Source organism: Athene noctua, chromosome 1, assembly GCF_965140245.1.
Source record: "Athene noctua chromosome 1, bAthNoc1.hap1.1, whole genome shotgun sequence".
In the NCBI taxonomy this organism is placed as follows: Eukaryota; Metazoa; Chordata; class Aves; order Strigiformes; family Strigidae; genus Athene; species Athene noctua.
This window is the reverse complement of record NC_134037.1, coordinates 4,874,551-4,891,223: the sequence shown is the minus strand read 5'-3', so window position 1 is coordinate 4,891,223 and position 16,673 is coordinate 4,874,551. Positions and strand designations below refer to the sequence as shown.

The following is a 16,673-nucleotide window of genomic DNA, read 5'->3' as shown; positions in this document are numbered from 1 at the left end:
TGTCACATATCCCCACATACTCGTCTCCTCCTATAATGAAAGAGTCCCAGTATAATTACTATGTCGCTGTCTGATAATAAGTCCCCAGCTTTCACCATACTCTCTACCATCGTTTGTACCTCCTCTTGTCCTACTCTACGTGTGCAGAGACAGGGACACCAGCAGCGTGCACAGTGTGCAGAATGAAGTAGCCTCAAAACCAGTACAGGGACACACAGCTTTTTGTCAGTGCCCATTCTAGGAAATCCTGACACTCCGTTTTCCTTTCTGACTGCCTCTGGACACTGAGATGACTTTTTTTCTGAAGTGTTTTTTACGAGCACCTCTTTCCTGGAAGGTGAAACTAAGTTTGCCATCATGGACGCCCATTTGCCATCTGCTTACACTGCCACTCAGTGCTGAGATCCTTCTGCCTTGCAGACTCTTTGCAGTCAGCTTACATTTTACTGCTCTGAAAAATATTCTTTCAGCATCAGAGCTGCCCCGACAGCAGGGATCAGGCTATCTCTGTCCCAGAAATTAAGCACACTTGAGACCCCAGAGTTGTCTGGAGGTTTTGTGAGGAAGAGGAGATGATTGGAGTGTCTGCAAGGGGTCAGCTCATCTCGACCTCTGGGAACAAGCGCTCAGCCTCAGTGCTCCTGCCCATCAGTAGGGTGAGAAGGGAAAACAGAACAGGCTACACTGAACATGATGCTTGCTAAATTTATCAGAGGGATTTTGCAGTCATGGTTCCCGAGAGGGTGATACATGGACATCAGGTCCTTCCCAAGCCAAGGCTGCTCACACCAGAGCCCCTCTCAGCTTCTCCAGCCTCTCGTGGTGACAGATCTAGACAACAGAGGGAGAGTTATCAGTGCATCGTGTCCATGTCTCAGCCCTATTGCATGCAGTTGCATCCCTGCCAAAGGTTGAGAAAGGCCTGAAGCCCTCTGATATTGATCTTGCTTTCTATCAGGTCCCTCTGCCCCAGCAGATCTGTTCTCCCGTTCGCTCCTGTCACACTCCATGGTTTTCATTTGAACTGGGTATTGATACCAGATCTGGGGAGAACAAGGTTTTGCCAACATACCCAGGTGCAGGGTGGAGGGGCTGGCAGTTGTGCTGTGCAGTGAACCATGAGAGGTCTCGTGAGCAACAGGACCTTCCCCAGAACCCTCCTCTCTGCACAGAAACTCACTATAAATATGAGGATCTCCAGCCTTGCCACTCAGCAGCATCTGGCTCAGGCTCTCTCCAATCCTCCTCCCCAGCCTTGCTGAGATCCTCGCTGAGCCCCAGCCATGAGGTTCCTCTGCCTTGTCTTCGCTGTCTTCCTGATGGTCTCCTTGGCTGTCCCAGGTAAGAGGGTGAATTGCTCTGGAAGGTGATCTGGATAACAGTGGGAGAACCAGAGTGATGAGGGTCAGAGCGGACCATGCTCGATGGGCAGCTTGAGCAAATATAGTCTCTGTTGGCTTTAAAGCCTGTAATTTTGTTGCCCCCATAAAGATACCTAGTCCTTCGGGTATGCAGATGCGTGCTGGTCTCCTGCTAATGCACAAACGACTTGGTTACACCCAGGTTGTCTTATATGGGGCAATATGTTCATGTGCAGACAAATGAGTCTTCAAAGAAAAAAATCACTTTGAAGTACTGTAAGAGGCACATTTAGGATGTTTTAGACATTTTTGACACCTTCTAGGTCAAGGTGAGCTGGGCCCTGGTGTAATTATTTTAGCCATGGAGTACCAGGTGAGTGCTGGATGTATTTTTCAGAGACATCAGCCTCCTGGATGTTTCCTGCTCAGATGATGCTACCTGTTGTGTCAAACCAGTTCTGAGTATATCTTCAGGGTCCAGTTCCCTTGCATTTTTAATGTGCAGTGCTGACAGATATCGCTCCAGTTCTGGTTCTCACCTCCCTCTTCAATGAATGAAAGGAAGATTTGGGGCCCAGAAGGGTTCCCAGTCCAATATCCATTCACTCTGGACATAATTTCCCAGTCTCCCACCTTGACGCCTAGTGTTTGGTACTTGGATATCTTTTAACACATGCAGGTCATGTTTCTGGTTACCACAGGAACTGCCACCTACGAGACCCTTCAAATTTTTTGGAACACCAACTCAGTTTTTTGAAACTACATTGGTGTTGCTTTTGTTGATTTGCTCCGAGAACACTGATCATTTCTCCTAAAGCGAAGTGCAAGGCATCTGTGCAGTCTTGCCCAGATGAGCATCTCTATGAACTTTGCTTTTGGGCTGTCTCTCATGAGGGGAATGAATGTGCTCTCCCTGGGAGCATCTCTGTCCCAGACGTCACCTGTGTCACCATCTGGCCCTCGTGTCACCCGCTGGGGGCAGAGGGATGCACAGGGAGTTTCTCAGGCTTGTGCTCTTCAAGGTCCCTTCCTGCTTTGGGGCTGGGCTTGGGCAGGGGTGGTGGACATGTGGGAGGACGGGGCAGGACCTCCCTACGAGCAGGACCTCATCCTTCTGAGCCCTGCCACGCTCACACCAGAAGGTGCTGGGAGGGCACGACAGCGGGGCACGGGGGCGCCTCCCCTGACCCAACCACTCTCCCTCTCTCTCCCCCTTGCAGGCTATGGGCAGGTAAGGAAGCACTGCCCCAAGGTGGGGTACTGCTCCAGCCAGTGCTCCAAGGTGGACGTGTGGTCCTTCTCCTCCGACTGCAAGTACTACTGCTGCATCCCGCCCGGCTGGAAGGGCAAATAGGAGCTGAAGAGGAAGCAGCTGGAGAAGAGGAGGCACCGCGGTGGCTCTGGGAGCAGCTTCTCAGCTGTCTAACCCGGTTATCATCCCCTCCTCGCAATAATTAAAAAGGGAAAAAAAGGAGATGTAACTCTGGTGTGTGTGATGTGGTTATTGTGTCCCCACGATCCCACAAAAAGCATTAGGACAGGTTCTCCAAGCCCAGACCAAAAGGCCAATTAATAGCACATCTCATTGTTCTTTTTGAACAAAATTTGTAACGAAACTGCTAAACATACAGAGTTTTCCTCTCTGTTTCCCCCAGTGAATTCAGTCGATGGTGGGTGAAAAATATCTATTTGGAATAAGACCCTCCTGATTGTCCCTTTCCCCACGGAGCCTTACAGCAAAACCTGTGGGTCTCATGTGGAAGGGACCCCAGTTCAGTCCTGGGGCTCAAAAAATCAGTATTTGTCTGAGATCCTGGCAAGACTGTTGTTACGATGACTGGGTAAGGAGCAGGAATGGATGGGAGAAGTATTTCCCCCTGTGATGTGTTGGCCCTGGCTGGACAGCAGGTGCCCACCAAAGCCGCTCTATCACCCTCCTCCACAGCTGGTCGGGGGAGAGAAAATATAACAAAAAGCTCGTGGGTCGAGATAAGGGCGGGGAGAGATCACTCACCAATTACTGTCACGGGCAAAACGGACTCAACAGGGGGAATCAGTTTAATTTATTAACAATCAAATCAGAGCAGGGTAATGAGAAATAAAACCAAATCCTAAACCACCTTCCCCTCACCCCTCCCTTCTTCCCGGGCTCAGCTTTACTCCCTGTTTCTCCACCTCCACCCCACCAGTGGCGCAGGGGGATGGGGATGGGGGTTGTGGTCAGTTCATCACCCCTTGTCTCTGCTGCTCCTTCCTCCTCAGAGGAGGACTCCTCACACTCCTCCCCTGCTCCAGCGTGGTCCCCCTCCCACAGGAGACAGTCCTCCACGAACCTCTCCATTGTGGGTCCTTCCCACAGGCTGTAGTTCTTCACACACCGCTCCAGCGTGGGTCCCCCGTGGGGTCACAAGTCCCATCAGCAAACCTGCCCCAGCGTGGGCTCCTCTCTCCACGGGGCCACAGGTCCTGCCAGGAACCTGCTTACTGAAATCTTGTCATATCTGAAGGTGCCCTTGGACTGCGGGGAGAAATAGCCACAGGGTTGGAGAAACCCAAGAATTGTAAGGGAACACAATGCAACCAAGCAGAGTTTGGTGAAAGTGAAAAATGTAAATACAGGGACCTAAAAGGGAGTATTGAGACACCACCCAGAAACCACCAGCAGTTGCTAAAGGCATTCAGGGAGCTGCCTGCAAGCATGATAAACCCACACTGGCCCTTGGCAAGCTTCCACCTTCTTTTCTTCCCATAAATACATAGCCGGCTTGAATAAAGCCAATACCATTTCCAAAGACCTCTGTGGACCTTGGATGGGGAATAGGTAAATGGAAAGGTGAAGAGAAACGGACAACCAGAATCTCTGCATCAGATCAGAAAAGAGGCTGCAACCGCCCGTTTTGTTTTCCTGCTCAGTCGTTCCTGGAAGAGGAACAATTTGGGGAACATAACACAGCTCTGACAACACCAGCTCTGACCTCCCCGTGAACTTTGGTGTTGTCGGCATAACTTCTCACCAACTCTGGAGAAACTGTAGTTCTCTGTGCTGTAAAATTAGGTCACTGTTAATAAACTCTTTCAGGATGTTCTCTGTGCCACTGATCCAGGGCTTGATTTGGTGTATGTGGGCCCAAGAATTTGACAGGTCTTGAGTCACGCATGTGTCTTGGTACCCCGATGTTATTGCAGAAATTCTCACTATTTCAGTAGAAGATCCTTCCTCAGTCATCGTCTGTGTTGCCTTTCTAATACATTTTCTTTGTCCAGTGAATTTAGTAAGAAAAGCAACAAAAGCGAGGGGCCTTAAAAACTTGGGGTTCACACAGGTCCAGACAAATCTGCAAAAGAAACCATATTTTTCAGTGAGAAAGCAGAGATACCTTCCTATTTATATACAACAATAGAACATGTGCAAGAGTGGAATAATGAAGTGATCATGATTTGCTCTTGATTTTCATCTAAAACCATGTCATTTTAAGGCAGTGATTTATTCACCCCTCTCATGTGAAGCTTTCATGGTGTTCCACATCTTGAAAGGACAGGTATTTGGGGAAAAAAAAACCCTCTGTCGTTCAGATCTGGCAGCTAGAGTAACTTGAGACATTATGATAAGTACCAGTTAAAACAGCCCCATAAATTGCAAAAGAAAGGGTGTTTTTCCGAGCCATGCTTCTGGAAACTGCAGGGTGATAATAGATTGGATCCTGGTTGTAAGATTTTTTTTTTTTTTTCCCCACTGCTTTCCTCTATATCTTATTTTCAGTGAAAATGACTGTTGCAGAAACATTTTAAAGGAAACAAGCTGGATACAGCAGCAAAAACCACTTTCCACACCAATCTGGAGTTATCATACTGTCTGTTGCTATACATTTCAAAGATCTGTCTTTTTCTTGTAGTGACAGTCAGTGCATCTGTCCTGGAAGAAGGAGGAATGCCAGGCATAATGAAAACGTCTGGCCCAAAGATTCGTGTTAATGTGCCCATCTGCTTCTCTGTCACTCGTACCTGGGTTTAATTGCAGGCAGAAATCAGGGCAGAGCCTGCACTGGGTTTTTTTTTGTACTGGGACGTGGACCTTTCTGGTTGAGTGCAGTCTGTCTAAATAGCAAAGCAATGACCCATCAGGGCTTTTTCTAGTTGATGCTTCTCCGATAAGAGGGAGGCTGAAGGCTCACCAGATCTCAGTTTTCACTCTCTGAACGGCACATGTGAATTTCGGTGCCTCTAACTCTTCCCTCTCTTCCACGGGGATATTAGCTGTCGTTAAAAGGAGGTTAACACATTCTCCCTGAAACGGGAAAATCACAAAAGAGCAACTAAAGGGTCCCAAAATTCTGCCTGAGATTCCAAGATTTGTCAAACAGTTCCCAAGGTTTATCAGTGCAATGATGCTGTTCCTTGTTCTCTCTTCCTCTCCTAATCCCATTCCCGGTCTCTGCTGGGCGATGAAATAACCATCATAGAGCCGTTCGTTCGACATATAAAATTAGTTTGATTTTTCCTACGTGCATCACTACACGGACGGGCACTGAATTTCATCGGCCAGTTTAGGAGCCAGCCACTCAAAACAGCGAGACCCTTCCACAGCCGTCACCTTCATTACCCTGAACAATCCAGCACCAGTAATAAATTTTGCCACCTTTCCATTCAACCCCTTTTCCAGGTCTTTTAAGATCAAATTGACCACCGTAGCTCCAAAAGTGTCCCCCTACAGCTCTTCCAATGACCTCCCTCTCCTGCAATTTGGCTCTAGAGTGCTGGTCCCTGCCTCCTGCATCCCAATCTCTCTACTCCTCAAGGCTGCTGCCTTCTTTAGGGAACTTTAGCAGGTTTTTAGGACAGGATTTTCCTCTGTTTTTTCCCATGTTATTGTATTTATAATCTATACAATCCTGTAAGACCCTTTAATTTTTTTTTTTTTTTTTTTTTTTTTTTTTTATAACATTACCATCTCCTTGTCTGCACAGTAAATCTTTGTTAAGCAATAAATCACACGTCACAGTCAGGACGGCAGGTATTTCATCCTTAAATTCCCTGAGGACTTTTTTGGGGAAAAAGATCTAGGTGCTGGCAATTTGTTGCTGCTTATTTCCTCTCTTCCACCTCCTTTACATTTAAGACAAGTCCTTTGATGAGTCCCCACGAAGGCAAGTTCAGCACGAAGACCTCCCTTCTTTCTTGCAAGGTTAGCACAGCTGCAAATATTTCATTTAGTTCCCATGGAGTGGCCTTAGCTTTTATTAGCTTTACTGCTCTGACCATGTCCTGCCCTACATGCTCTTCATCAGGTTTCCTGTTCCTGATGTGTTTGGGAAAAAAAAAAAAAAAAAAAAAGGCTTATTTTAAGAGCTTTCTTTCCCTTTTGCAAGTTCTTCCTGCAATTCTCTGCTGAGTTCCTTTATTGTGTTTTACACTTTGTCAGGCAGAGTTTATTATCTTTTCTATTTTCCATGTTTGGACACAATTTTAACTTCTTCTTTCTAACAACCCTCCCTCATCCCACTGTTCTGCTATGACCTTTTCCTTTTGCTCTTTCTCAGGGCTTTTTTTTTAATAGGTGTCATACATTTTCTCGGAGTCTCCAATATAGTGGCCTTAAATAGCTCCCATGGTGCTTGCAAAGAATCTATTTGCAAGGATTTAACTCTTTTAGCTGTCCCTTTTGTCTTCTTTTTAACAATTTCCCCATTTTTATGTAGCTCCCTCATTGAAATTAAGCACAAAAGCAGTGGCCTTGTCATCCCTTGTTGCTCCTGCAAAGATGTGGAGTGTAAGTACCGGATGATCTGTGCTGCAGAGCAGCGCTCTGCAGGGTAAAATTGAACCAAGCCCAGCATGTTAGTCAGAACCAAGTTCTGTTTCTCTGTTATTTAGTGTACCAAAGGCAGTGCTGAGAAATCACTTGTTATTTCTTTGTCTCCTATTGCTAGGTCAGCGAGCCTGTAGCTGGTGTTTTCTCCCTGTAAACACATGAAAACCCAGTAATCCAATAATTTATCAGCACTGGCTTTGTAAGGTATAAATATTCAACTACTTCTCCAATAAAAGGTGCTTTCCAGGACATAAATCTGCTTCTTGGCATAGCTAGAATTTATAATATGAACAGGCTGACATTAGAGAGAGCCCATATTTTTAGCAGCAATGGTGACTGAGCACGCTAAGATATGTTTTCTCTTTTTCTTGGACACTTGTTCACACCCAGATATCTTTGTCCGAGAAATATCCAAGTCAACCAGAATAGACTGAATTACATACAGGTTCAAGCAGCAGCATGATCATGTGAGCGCTGTCGTGTGTCTGATTAGATATTTTAAGGGGGTCTTCATACTTCAGCCATCGTGGTCCTGCAATTACATTGCACTCACGGGGTCAACTTGAATTGCCCTGTCTTTAACCTGTGCACACACTAATTCACTTTTAGGCAACTGATCCTCCCCCAAGACAAGGTCTGGGCACAGTTTCTGAGATTCTCTGTACCAGAGTTCTACTCTGGAAAGAGGGGACTGTGTCTTCCAACCCTCTCTTGCACCTTCGTACCCAAAGCACCATCCGACATGCTACAAATCACACACTTTTGATGTGATGCTGGGGGTTACTGTTTTAGACTCTGTGTGCTTTGGCTCATTCTTCTTCTGAAAGCCTGAAATTACCACAAGCAGCTTCTGTGTATGCAATATCATTTGACTGCATAACTTTTTTGGATGCTCAGCTTAGAATCGTTTAGGTTGGAAAAGACCCTCAAGATCGTTGAGTCCAACCACAAACCTGCCACTGCCAAGGCCACCACTAAACCCTGTCCCTAAGCACCACATCTACATCTTTTAAATATCTCCAGGGATGGTGACTCCACCACTGCCCTGAGCAGCCTGTTCTAACACTTGACAACCCTTTTGGTGAAGAAATTTTTCTTAATATCCAAGAGGAAGGTTTAGCCCTGGAAAGCACCTTTTGTTGATGTAATAGCTGAATATTTCTCTCTCACAATGCCAGTCTGTTAACACTGCTTTCTCAGACATGAGAGAACAATCCCTGACATTTTGGTTTTTTTCCTTTCGTATGTGTCATCACCAGTATCTCTCTCCTCCCTACTTTTGGGGTGTGTGTGTGTAAATAAGACTGGTTGAAGTACTCACTGCAAACTTATGACTCCTATGTGGCCCTGGAATAACAACATTTGTGATCAAAAAAGTCTCCTATCATTGTTGACCATCCACACAAGTCCAGTCAGATTTCTGTTCCCATCAGCTCCCGTCTTTCCTCCAAAGGCAGCCATTGAAAATTTGTTGGATGCCATTTGCAGAGAGGCTTTTTGCTTTCCTTTGGTGGAGACAGCTCGGACAAACAACCCATCCATGCAACAGAGACAACACTTTCGCAGCTGAAACATTTGCTGTAAGCAGCCAGTGTCCCTCACTCCCTGCTCCTCGCTCGCTTCTGAAGATGAATGCATAGCATCTGTAGGATGCTCTACCATTGCAGGAAGAGATGAGTGGCCCAACGAGGCCTTGGACATACATTTCCTGGCTGCCAGGGCAGGGCAAGCACAGCTTCTTTTTCCTTCAAGTTGTCACGTCCCGCTCCGACGAGGGGGACAAGTGACTCAGATTCGCAAATCCCCAATTGGAGCGGACAACAAGTCTCCAAGTTCAAGCATTTATTAACTACCTACAATGTACTAATTGAACACATGATAATTGGCTAAGTACAGAGCAAGTTGTGGTGAGCAATATAATATGCTTTGCATTTCTTAATAGAAAAAGGAAAAGAGGGAGATAGAGGGAATGGGGGGATACAGATCACCGGTCTGGGTTCCTGCGCTGATCCCGCCGGCGAGGGTTCCAGGAGGCGGCCGTCTTCTTCGCTGGCATTCGTCTTCTTCCCTTCACTGCTTTCTCCAGACGGTCGGGGGGGGGGGGGCAGAGAGAGAGGCAGAGAGAGAGAGCCCTTTCTTCCCCCCTTTGATTTATACCCATTTTCCTTGGGTCCGTCCCCTAGATCGACCCACATAGCTACGTATCCCATGTACAGGGAGGGGTAAGGTGTTTCATGGGATGATGTCATTAGCATGATCATGACAGCCCTCGTTAGCATATTGAGGGGTGTCAACTTTAATATGCATTTTGTGGATAATGAAGCAAAGTTCATTCACCGGACACATGGCCCTTGAAATTTGCCCAGGTGCCCCAGGGCAGAGCCGTCCTGTCTCCACAGGGCTCTCTCCCCCAGCTACATCGGGCAGCGTTATCAGCTTTGGCCTCCACAGCATGCACCCTGTGACTCAGAGTTTTGTCTTGAGAGTGTTTGAGGCATTTCTTCAATCAGCCTCAACTTTTGCTTTCCCAGGTTGTTTGTCTTAGTTTCTCACAGGCCTGGTTTCTCATCTCTCACACAAGTGCCCTTCACTGTGGAAGTGTTAGATGGGTGCGTTGCTGTTCTGAAAGAGGTGAAAAAGCAAAAAACATATTTAGTGTTAGCACAAAGTGCACGTGTATGAAATGTTAAGTGTTTTGCGTAGCAGAGCTGCATCCCACTTGCCTTCCCCGTTTCTGTAGGCAGTGAGATGTGAACCAGTTGCAGAGGACTGATGCAGAGAAATGATTAGTTGTTTTGAGATTTATTTACTTATTTACTTATAGAAAACTGCTTAGCAACTTATTTACTTTCTTACAGCAAGTTATAGTATTACTTAGTATTACTTACAGTATTTTTTAATATCGCTAAGAATCCTGCTTGCTCAGACTGTTCTGTGGAATTTTACCAAGGACTACAGTGATCATCAAAACAAAGCAGTTCACTGTGAAAAATCTACTAAGGACTACAATGTTCAGCAAAATATTATGCTTTTGTCCTTGAGGAACAGTTGGCTCTAACTAGCTAGAGTAAATATAGCCATGTACGGATGGTAGAAGTTCTATTGGTTCTCTTAGATAAGATAGAATGAGTAAACTGGCTGAAAAACACTTTTATCATTCAAGAAATTGGCCAAGAGAATCTGCGCGTGCTCTGGGGAAAAAACAGGGTGAGAAAGACTACGAGCCTTCCTCCCAAAGACCCCCGAAGACGCCCACCAGGAGGCAATGGGCAGGTGCAAAGAGAACATCAACTGCTGACATCAGCCTTTCGAACTAACCCCGCCCTACTCATGCATATGTATGTTTGTGTTATGTAACCCAAGGAATATGGATATCCGCACTCTGTAAGTTTTGGTAAAATGTGCGGTGGGTGTGCAAGCTTTGTGGAGAAATCCCCTTGCACCCCGGCCGGAGTAAACATCCCTGCGGTGTAACTCCATTCGAGTTGTAGAGTCTTTTTTCCACGAATCAGGATGAACCCCTAGACTGAGACATGTGCAACTCCTGTGGCAGCAAAACGCATTCAGGGCACACGGGCAGAAGAGGCCAAGCAATTTCTCTCTGCCATTTTTTTTTTTTTTTTTTTTAAAAATTCCACCTGCCATGTCTTTGAGAGCTTCTCTACTTCAGAGAGTGCTGGGTTCCCCTCAGGGACCCCAGGTCTAATGTTCTGCATAGAAGAGGTGGGATCTATGAAAGAATCCTGTCTCCCCCTCTCCTCACATTACACCCATGCCAAATTCCAGGCTGAACCCCCCAAAACAGGACACATGCCTTCCCTCCTGTTGGTTAGTGCAGTTGGAGAATCCCTCTGCTCCCCAAGAGGCTGCAACAAGGTGCCCCAGGAGGTTACACAGCTGCAGATGACAGGAGCAGTAACAGGGGGGAACATTCACCCTCCTAACAGAAATTTGAAATAAACTACTGGTGTCAGAAACTTGCTTTAGCTGCAGCAACATTTTGAAGGCTGGAGATGCAGCAGAGCAAGAGACACCACTTCAAAAACCCATTTTGCAGTTAGTTCACTTTCACATGGCTTTTCTCTTCACTCACACTATTCTTTTTTTTTTTTTTCTTGGAGAAAAACGTGAAAGAAACAGCAAAAGGGTTGTTTTGGTTTTGCTGTTCAGTGTTTGCTTTTCCAGTTGTTATTATTTTGTCAAACTTTGAACCCTGTGTGTCTGTGAAGTCTTCTCACTAACACACAGTTTTTAAGTGAATTTTCCCTCTTTCATATCCTGTTGTCTGGGGTCAGGTGAAGCTTGACAAATTATTGCTTCAAAGACAACAGTCTGTGGCTCTTGAGGGGCCATCCTGTACAAGTGTCACATTTACCTGCTGCCTGTTGCTGCCTAATCTCAGCCCATGGACTAGATCTTCCTCACACTCAGGGGAAGTGGAAACAGACTTATTCCTCTTACCACAAAAAAACTATCGTAAGAAATCCCACTGTTGACACAGCTTTGTCAAGATTCCTGTATCCTTGGTTAGTCTTTAAACTGATCGAGTTTTTAAAGTTATCAGATTTCACATTTATCCTATATCCTAAAGATAAAATAAAGGAGCATAAGGCTGCTCGCTAGGTTGTTTCTGTTTGCCCCGAAATTGCCTGGAACAAAGTCATTTGGACGGTGGTGGTTGGTAGCTGAGCCCCTTGGAGCACCTTACGTTGCACGTACAGACACAAGGGGTGGATTCACTTCTCTGGTTGGCAGCAGGGGCACACCTGCAGGCACCGCGTGCTCAGGCTCCCCCGGTAGTCGGGGGAGTTTCGAACAAACACAGAAATTAGGAAGATATTACTTTTTCCCCCCAACTCTGTGTACTGGCTGTAGTGTCAAGATCTCTGCTGACCGCGGAAGATGCTGCTGAAGAGAGGGAACGCAGACCTTCCCCCTGCAGAAATTAAGCAATATTTCTGCAAGAGAGAGGTCTGTATCTCCTCTCTTCTCGTGCAGAATCCTTCAGTCCAAGGAATACCAGTGCAGTAGCTTTTTTATGGGTTTGAAAAGCCCCATGGCTGGAAACTTATTCTATTTCCCAGAGGGTTTCAGAGAAACAGGGCTGCTTTCTGCCCCGTGAGCCAGTCAGGGAGTTAACCATTTTTGACACAACCATCTCACCCTCCAATACTGCTCCTGAGGCTTTCCTGGCTGCTCTTTGTCAGGATGCTCTGAGCGACCCAACACCGGATCGCTCCATGTCCCTCTGCAGAGAGCCCGGAGTGAATGGCTTATCACAGAGCAGAAGGGATGGGGAAGGGAACACTGAAAAAATCCCCATTGTCTGTGATCCCCCATGAGATAATCTGGTCACAGGTTATGCTGAGAAGTCACTTGCTTTGTGCAAGGGCGTCCAGGACAGTCACGGGACCATGAAACCTGAGTGGCTGCACAGGGGTGAGGATGCTCAATAGGCAGCCCGGGAGTGGGATTTGGAGGGTGCAAGGGGAAGGTGATGGCTGTTTGCCTCTGGTCTCTACCCCCACAGTGGGACTGAGGTCCCCAGTGCAGAGGCTGAATGGGACTGATGAGGCATTGGGGGCTGTTGTGTCCCCTAAAACTAAACAGGGATTTAACTCGTGGAGGAGGGAGAACCAGTATTAGGCAATCAGTCCTCTCCCAGCCTTTGCCACCGCCCTGCTTGAAGCAATGGGAAAAATCCCAAAGCCTTTTCTCTTCCAGTGTGTCATTTTTGTGTCACGGGGCTGAGGCTGTCAGGAATGTCTGGGGCTGTCAGAGGTGTGTCATGGCCGTGGCCCAGGGAGCTCTGGCTGCAGAACCTCTCCTGGCACTCCCCTCTGGGGAGGTGAATAAACCACACAGCACACAGAAATCATATCTGCCCATCTTTACTTCAAAGCAGGGAACACCGTCGCAGTCACAGCGTGAATACAGTGCTAGGAACCCCACTATGAGTGCAGCTTTTCCTCCACGGCAGGACTGTTTCACAATCATTTTCCCTTTTTGGGTGGAGGGATACAGCAGTACATCTTCCCGCAGGACTGGCTGAAAGTCCACTCGTCCCTTTTGGCACACATGTGGGAACAGTACCCCCCACAAGCACCCTTAGGCTGCCCGTACCCTGCAGTGGGAGGAGAGAGAGATGGGTTATAAGAGAAAATGTCAGACACTGTAGGAGGACAGAGACCCGTAAGTTATCTCTTTGCTGGCTCCAGGGTGGTGCTGATGCACCAGGTACTGTTGGGTTTAGACCCACATAGGGTAGGACCCATCCTTTCTATCTCCATTGAGCTGGGGGGCCACTGCACTCTTAGAAGTCATCCCTCTACACATGTCAGTACTGCAGCTTGCTGGCAAGTTCCCTCTGCATGAGCACAAGAGCCAGGCTTTTGTAGCGTGGCATTCATCTCATCCCAAATCGGTTGTGCGAGCTAGGTTGGGTAGATCATCAGCCAGAGCCCGCTGCAGGTAGCTGATCTCCACTGCCAAAGCTGGGTGAGATGAACCACCTCCCTTCACCCCAAGGCACAAAGGCTGGAGAGGGGACAGGCACACCTACCCCCGGCCTCGGGGCTTTCACCACCCCCATGCATTGCCGTCTTACCTGGGGTGGCCAAGGAGAAAAGCAGGAGCACAGCAAAGACCACGCAGAGAACCCTCATGTCTGGAGGCCAGCAGAGATCTCAGCACACCGAGAGCAAAGTGGGTCTGAGATGGCCACGGTGGGGGACCTTGGAGGCCCTGGCTTTTATAGAAGGACTCCTGCCACAAGCAGAGCAGCGGGAGGAGAAATTAAGCAAACCCATCTTTGTTGTTTGCTTTCCGGCGTGTGCAATGTCACCCCGACCCGCTGGTCCCACTCACAAAGGCACCAGGTCCATGCTCCAGTGGGCTTCTCCTCGCCGCTCGCCGGCTGCCTTCACCAACCCGGACACACGAGGGCAATTCCCCCTCCTCCAGATCCGGCTGCCAGGACTCTGCCGCCAGCAGACACGGAGCTGCTGGGCCCAGCTCTGCTCAGCCCAGTGCCAGCCGGGGATGCTGACAGCAGAGGTGCAGAAATTAAATCTGGGCACCTTTCTGATGATGCACCAGCACTGGACGCTGTCTGCAAGGCACAGACACAATGCACAAAACTTGGCCATCAAATCCATTTTCAGGGTGCTTCCATCCCCACCTAGTGCAATGGCAGTGAGGTTCTTCAAGGGTCTCCCTCAAAATGTGGAAACTTATTCATAGAATCAGAACCATAGAGCTGGTTTGGGTTGGAAGGGACCTTTAAAGGCCATCTAGTCCAACCCCCTGCAGTGAGCAGGGACATCTTCACCTACAGCAGGCTGCTCAGAGCCCCGTCCAACCTGGCCTTGAATGTTTCCAGGGATGGGGCATCCACCTCCTCTCTGGGCAGCTTGTGCCAGTGTCTCACCACCCTCAGTGTAAAAAATGTCTTCTTTATATCTAGCCTGAATCTACCCTCTTTTAGTTTAAAACCACTACTCCTTGTCCTATCACAACAAGCCCTACTAAGAAGTCTGTCCCCATCTTTATTATAACCCCCCTTTCAGCCCTGGGGGGCCGCTCTAAGGTCTCCCCGGAGCTTTCTCTTCTCCAGCTGAACCCCCCAACTCTCTCAGCCTGTCCTCACAGGGGGGGCTCCAGCCCCCCAAGCATCTCCGTGTCCTCCTCTGGCCCCACTCGAGCAGGTCCGTGTCCTTCTGCTGTTGGTGCCCCAGAGCTGGACCCAGCCCTGCAGGGGGGGTCTCACAGAGCGGAGCAGAGGGGGAGAATCCCCCCCTCGCCCTGCTGCCCACCCTGCTCTGGGTGCAGCCCAGCACACGGGTGGCTCTCTGGGCTGTGACTGCACATTGCTGGGTCACGTCCAGCTCTGCATCCACCAGTGCCCCAAGTCCTTCTCCAAGGGCTGCTCTCAATCCCTTCATCCCCCAGCCTGCGTTGATATTTGGGGTTGCCCCAACCCAGGTGCAGAACTTAATTTTCATCCCATTCATTTGGCCCAAGACCTATTTGGGTATTTTGCCTGTAATCTTTCAAAAGGGACTATGATGCCGATTGAAGGGGATGTAGCAAATATGTAAATGAAGCTACAGTAATGAATTACCACATCACATCTGATCTGTTGTGAGTCCAGTGATATCCTGCCTAATAATTTGTGTGGTTCTCTAGAGAGTGTGCTTACTAAATTCACAAATAAGAAGTTGAAAGGGACTGCAAAGCATTAGAGGACAGGATTAGCATTCCAGTGGATCTTCTCATGCTAAGAAGATAATGAAAAAAAAAAAAAAGTAATAGGTAAATCTGCCTTGTCTATACAGACAAGAATAATTAGCTGTAGAATATAGAACAAGTAGTTTCTGGCTGTATGGCAGTTCTGCAGGGAAAATATGGGTTGCAGTGGATCATAGATAGGCACAAATGAGTAATGTCATGGTGATGGGAAACCAGTGCTAATTGTCCTACAAATATAAAGAAAAGCTGAGCTTGTAAAACACAGGACATACCCACTGCACTGCGCACCCCTTAAAAATGCATCCATCCAGTTTTATACACCTCACTTCAAAAAATCAGTAAAAGGGCTGAAGGGAGCTCAGAAAATGACAGCAGGTCAAGAAAATGTGACCTGTAAGAAAAGACTGAAGCAAGTGGAATAATGATCAGGAAAGAGAAGACATGGAAAACACAGAAGTCCTCCAATCCACAAAAGGCGATGCACTGGAAAGGTATGGTCTGTTCTTGGTGGCCAGGATGAGAAGTCCGTGAGTCCAGCTGCAGCAAGAAGTCCTCTCTTCAAGTAGAGGCTAACCTTTGTGATGACAGGGCTGTACAGCAGCAGAAGGGATGGGGTGGGGAGGGTGTGGAAACACCATGGCTGAAGGTCTTCAACCCACATAGCGCTGAGGGATCTGGGGGAGTTGGGAACGGTCAGGGGGAGGGTCATGGTTGGGCTGGAGGAGCTGCCAGGGCTTTTCCAACCGAGATGATTCTGGGATTGTGTGAAAAATGGACAAACTCCTGAGAACGACAGTTAGAAATAGTGGTGATGAAGCAGACAAGGTGCGCAGTGCCCTCACCTTTCCCTTCACTCGGTTTCTGTACTCGGGTTAGATCACAGAGAGGAGTGCCAAGCTGATCCATGTCGGGGCGCAGAGCCTGGTTCAGGCAGAAGAGAGTGCCTGGGAAGAGTGCAAGAACCTGTGTTTTCACTCAGTAAAACTCCTCATCCTCCATAACATGAAGTTTGGTGACTTCCTCAAGAAGGTTTTGTATCTAATTTTTTAATTTGTACTGGCTTCATTAATTTCTAAACCGCTTTTTCATTACATTTGTCCTTTCGATACATTTTGACTTCTTGAACAAGTCCCGTGTTTCAGCTATGCTCAGCGTGAAAGAGGAATTTTTTGGTTACTTTTTTGATAACTGCCTGACTTACCATTGCATCTCACCTATGTCTTGGGTTATGAAAATTGGACAACCAAAGTTTG

The 16,673-nt window shown here is 47.7% G+C and overlaps 2 protein-coding genes across 2 annotated transcripts; one reads left to right on the top strand and one right to left on the bottom strand.

The window, feature by feature from the left end:
- Window positions 1-1,283: 1,283 nt before the first annotated feature.
- Window positions 1,284-2,715, top strand: LOC141967491 (cygnin-like). Its single transcript, XM_074921334.1, has 2 exons — window positions 1,284-1,341; window positions 2,582-2,715. The coding sequence occupies exons 1-2, from the start codon at window positions 1,284-1,286 to the stop codon at window positions 2,713-2,715; spliced, it is 192 nt and encodes a 63-aa protein (XP_074777435.1).
- Window positions 2,716-13,163: 10,448 nt separating this feature from the next.
- Window positions 13,164-13,835, bottom strand: LOC141967484 (small basic protein 1-like). Its single transcript, XM_074921321.1, has 2 exons — window positions 13,778-13,835; window positions 13,164-13,294 (listed from the first exon to the last, which is right to left on the bottom strand). Exons 1-2 carry the CDS (start codon window positions 13,833-13,835, stop codon window positions 13,164-13,166), a joined length of 189 nt encoding a protein of 62 aa, XP_074777422.1.
- Window positions 13,836-16,673: the final 2,838 nt, after the last annotated feature.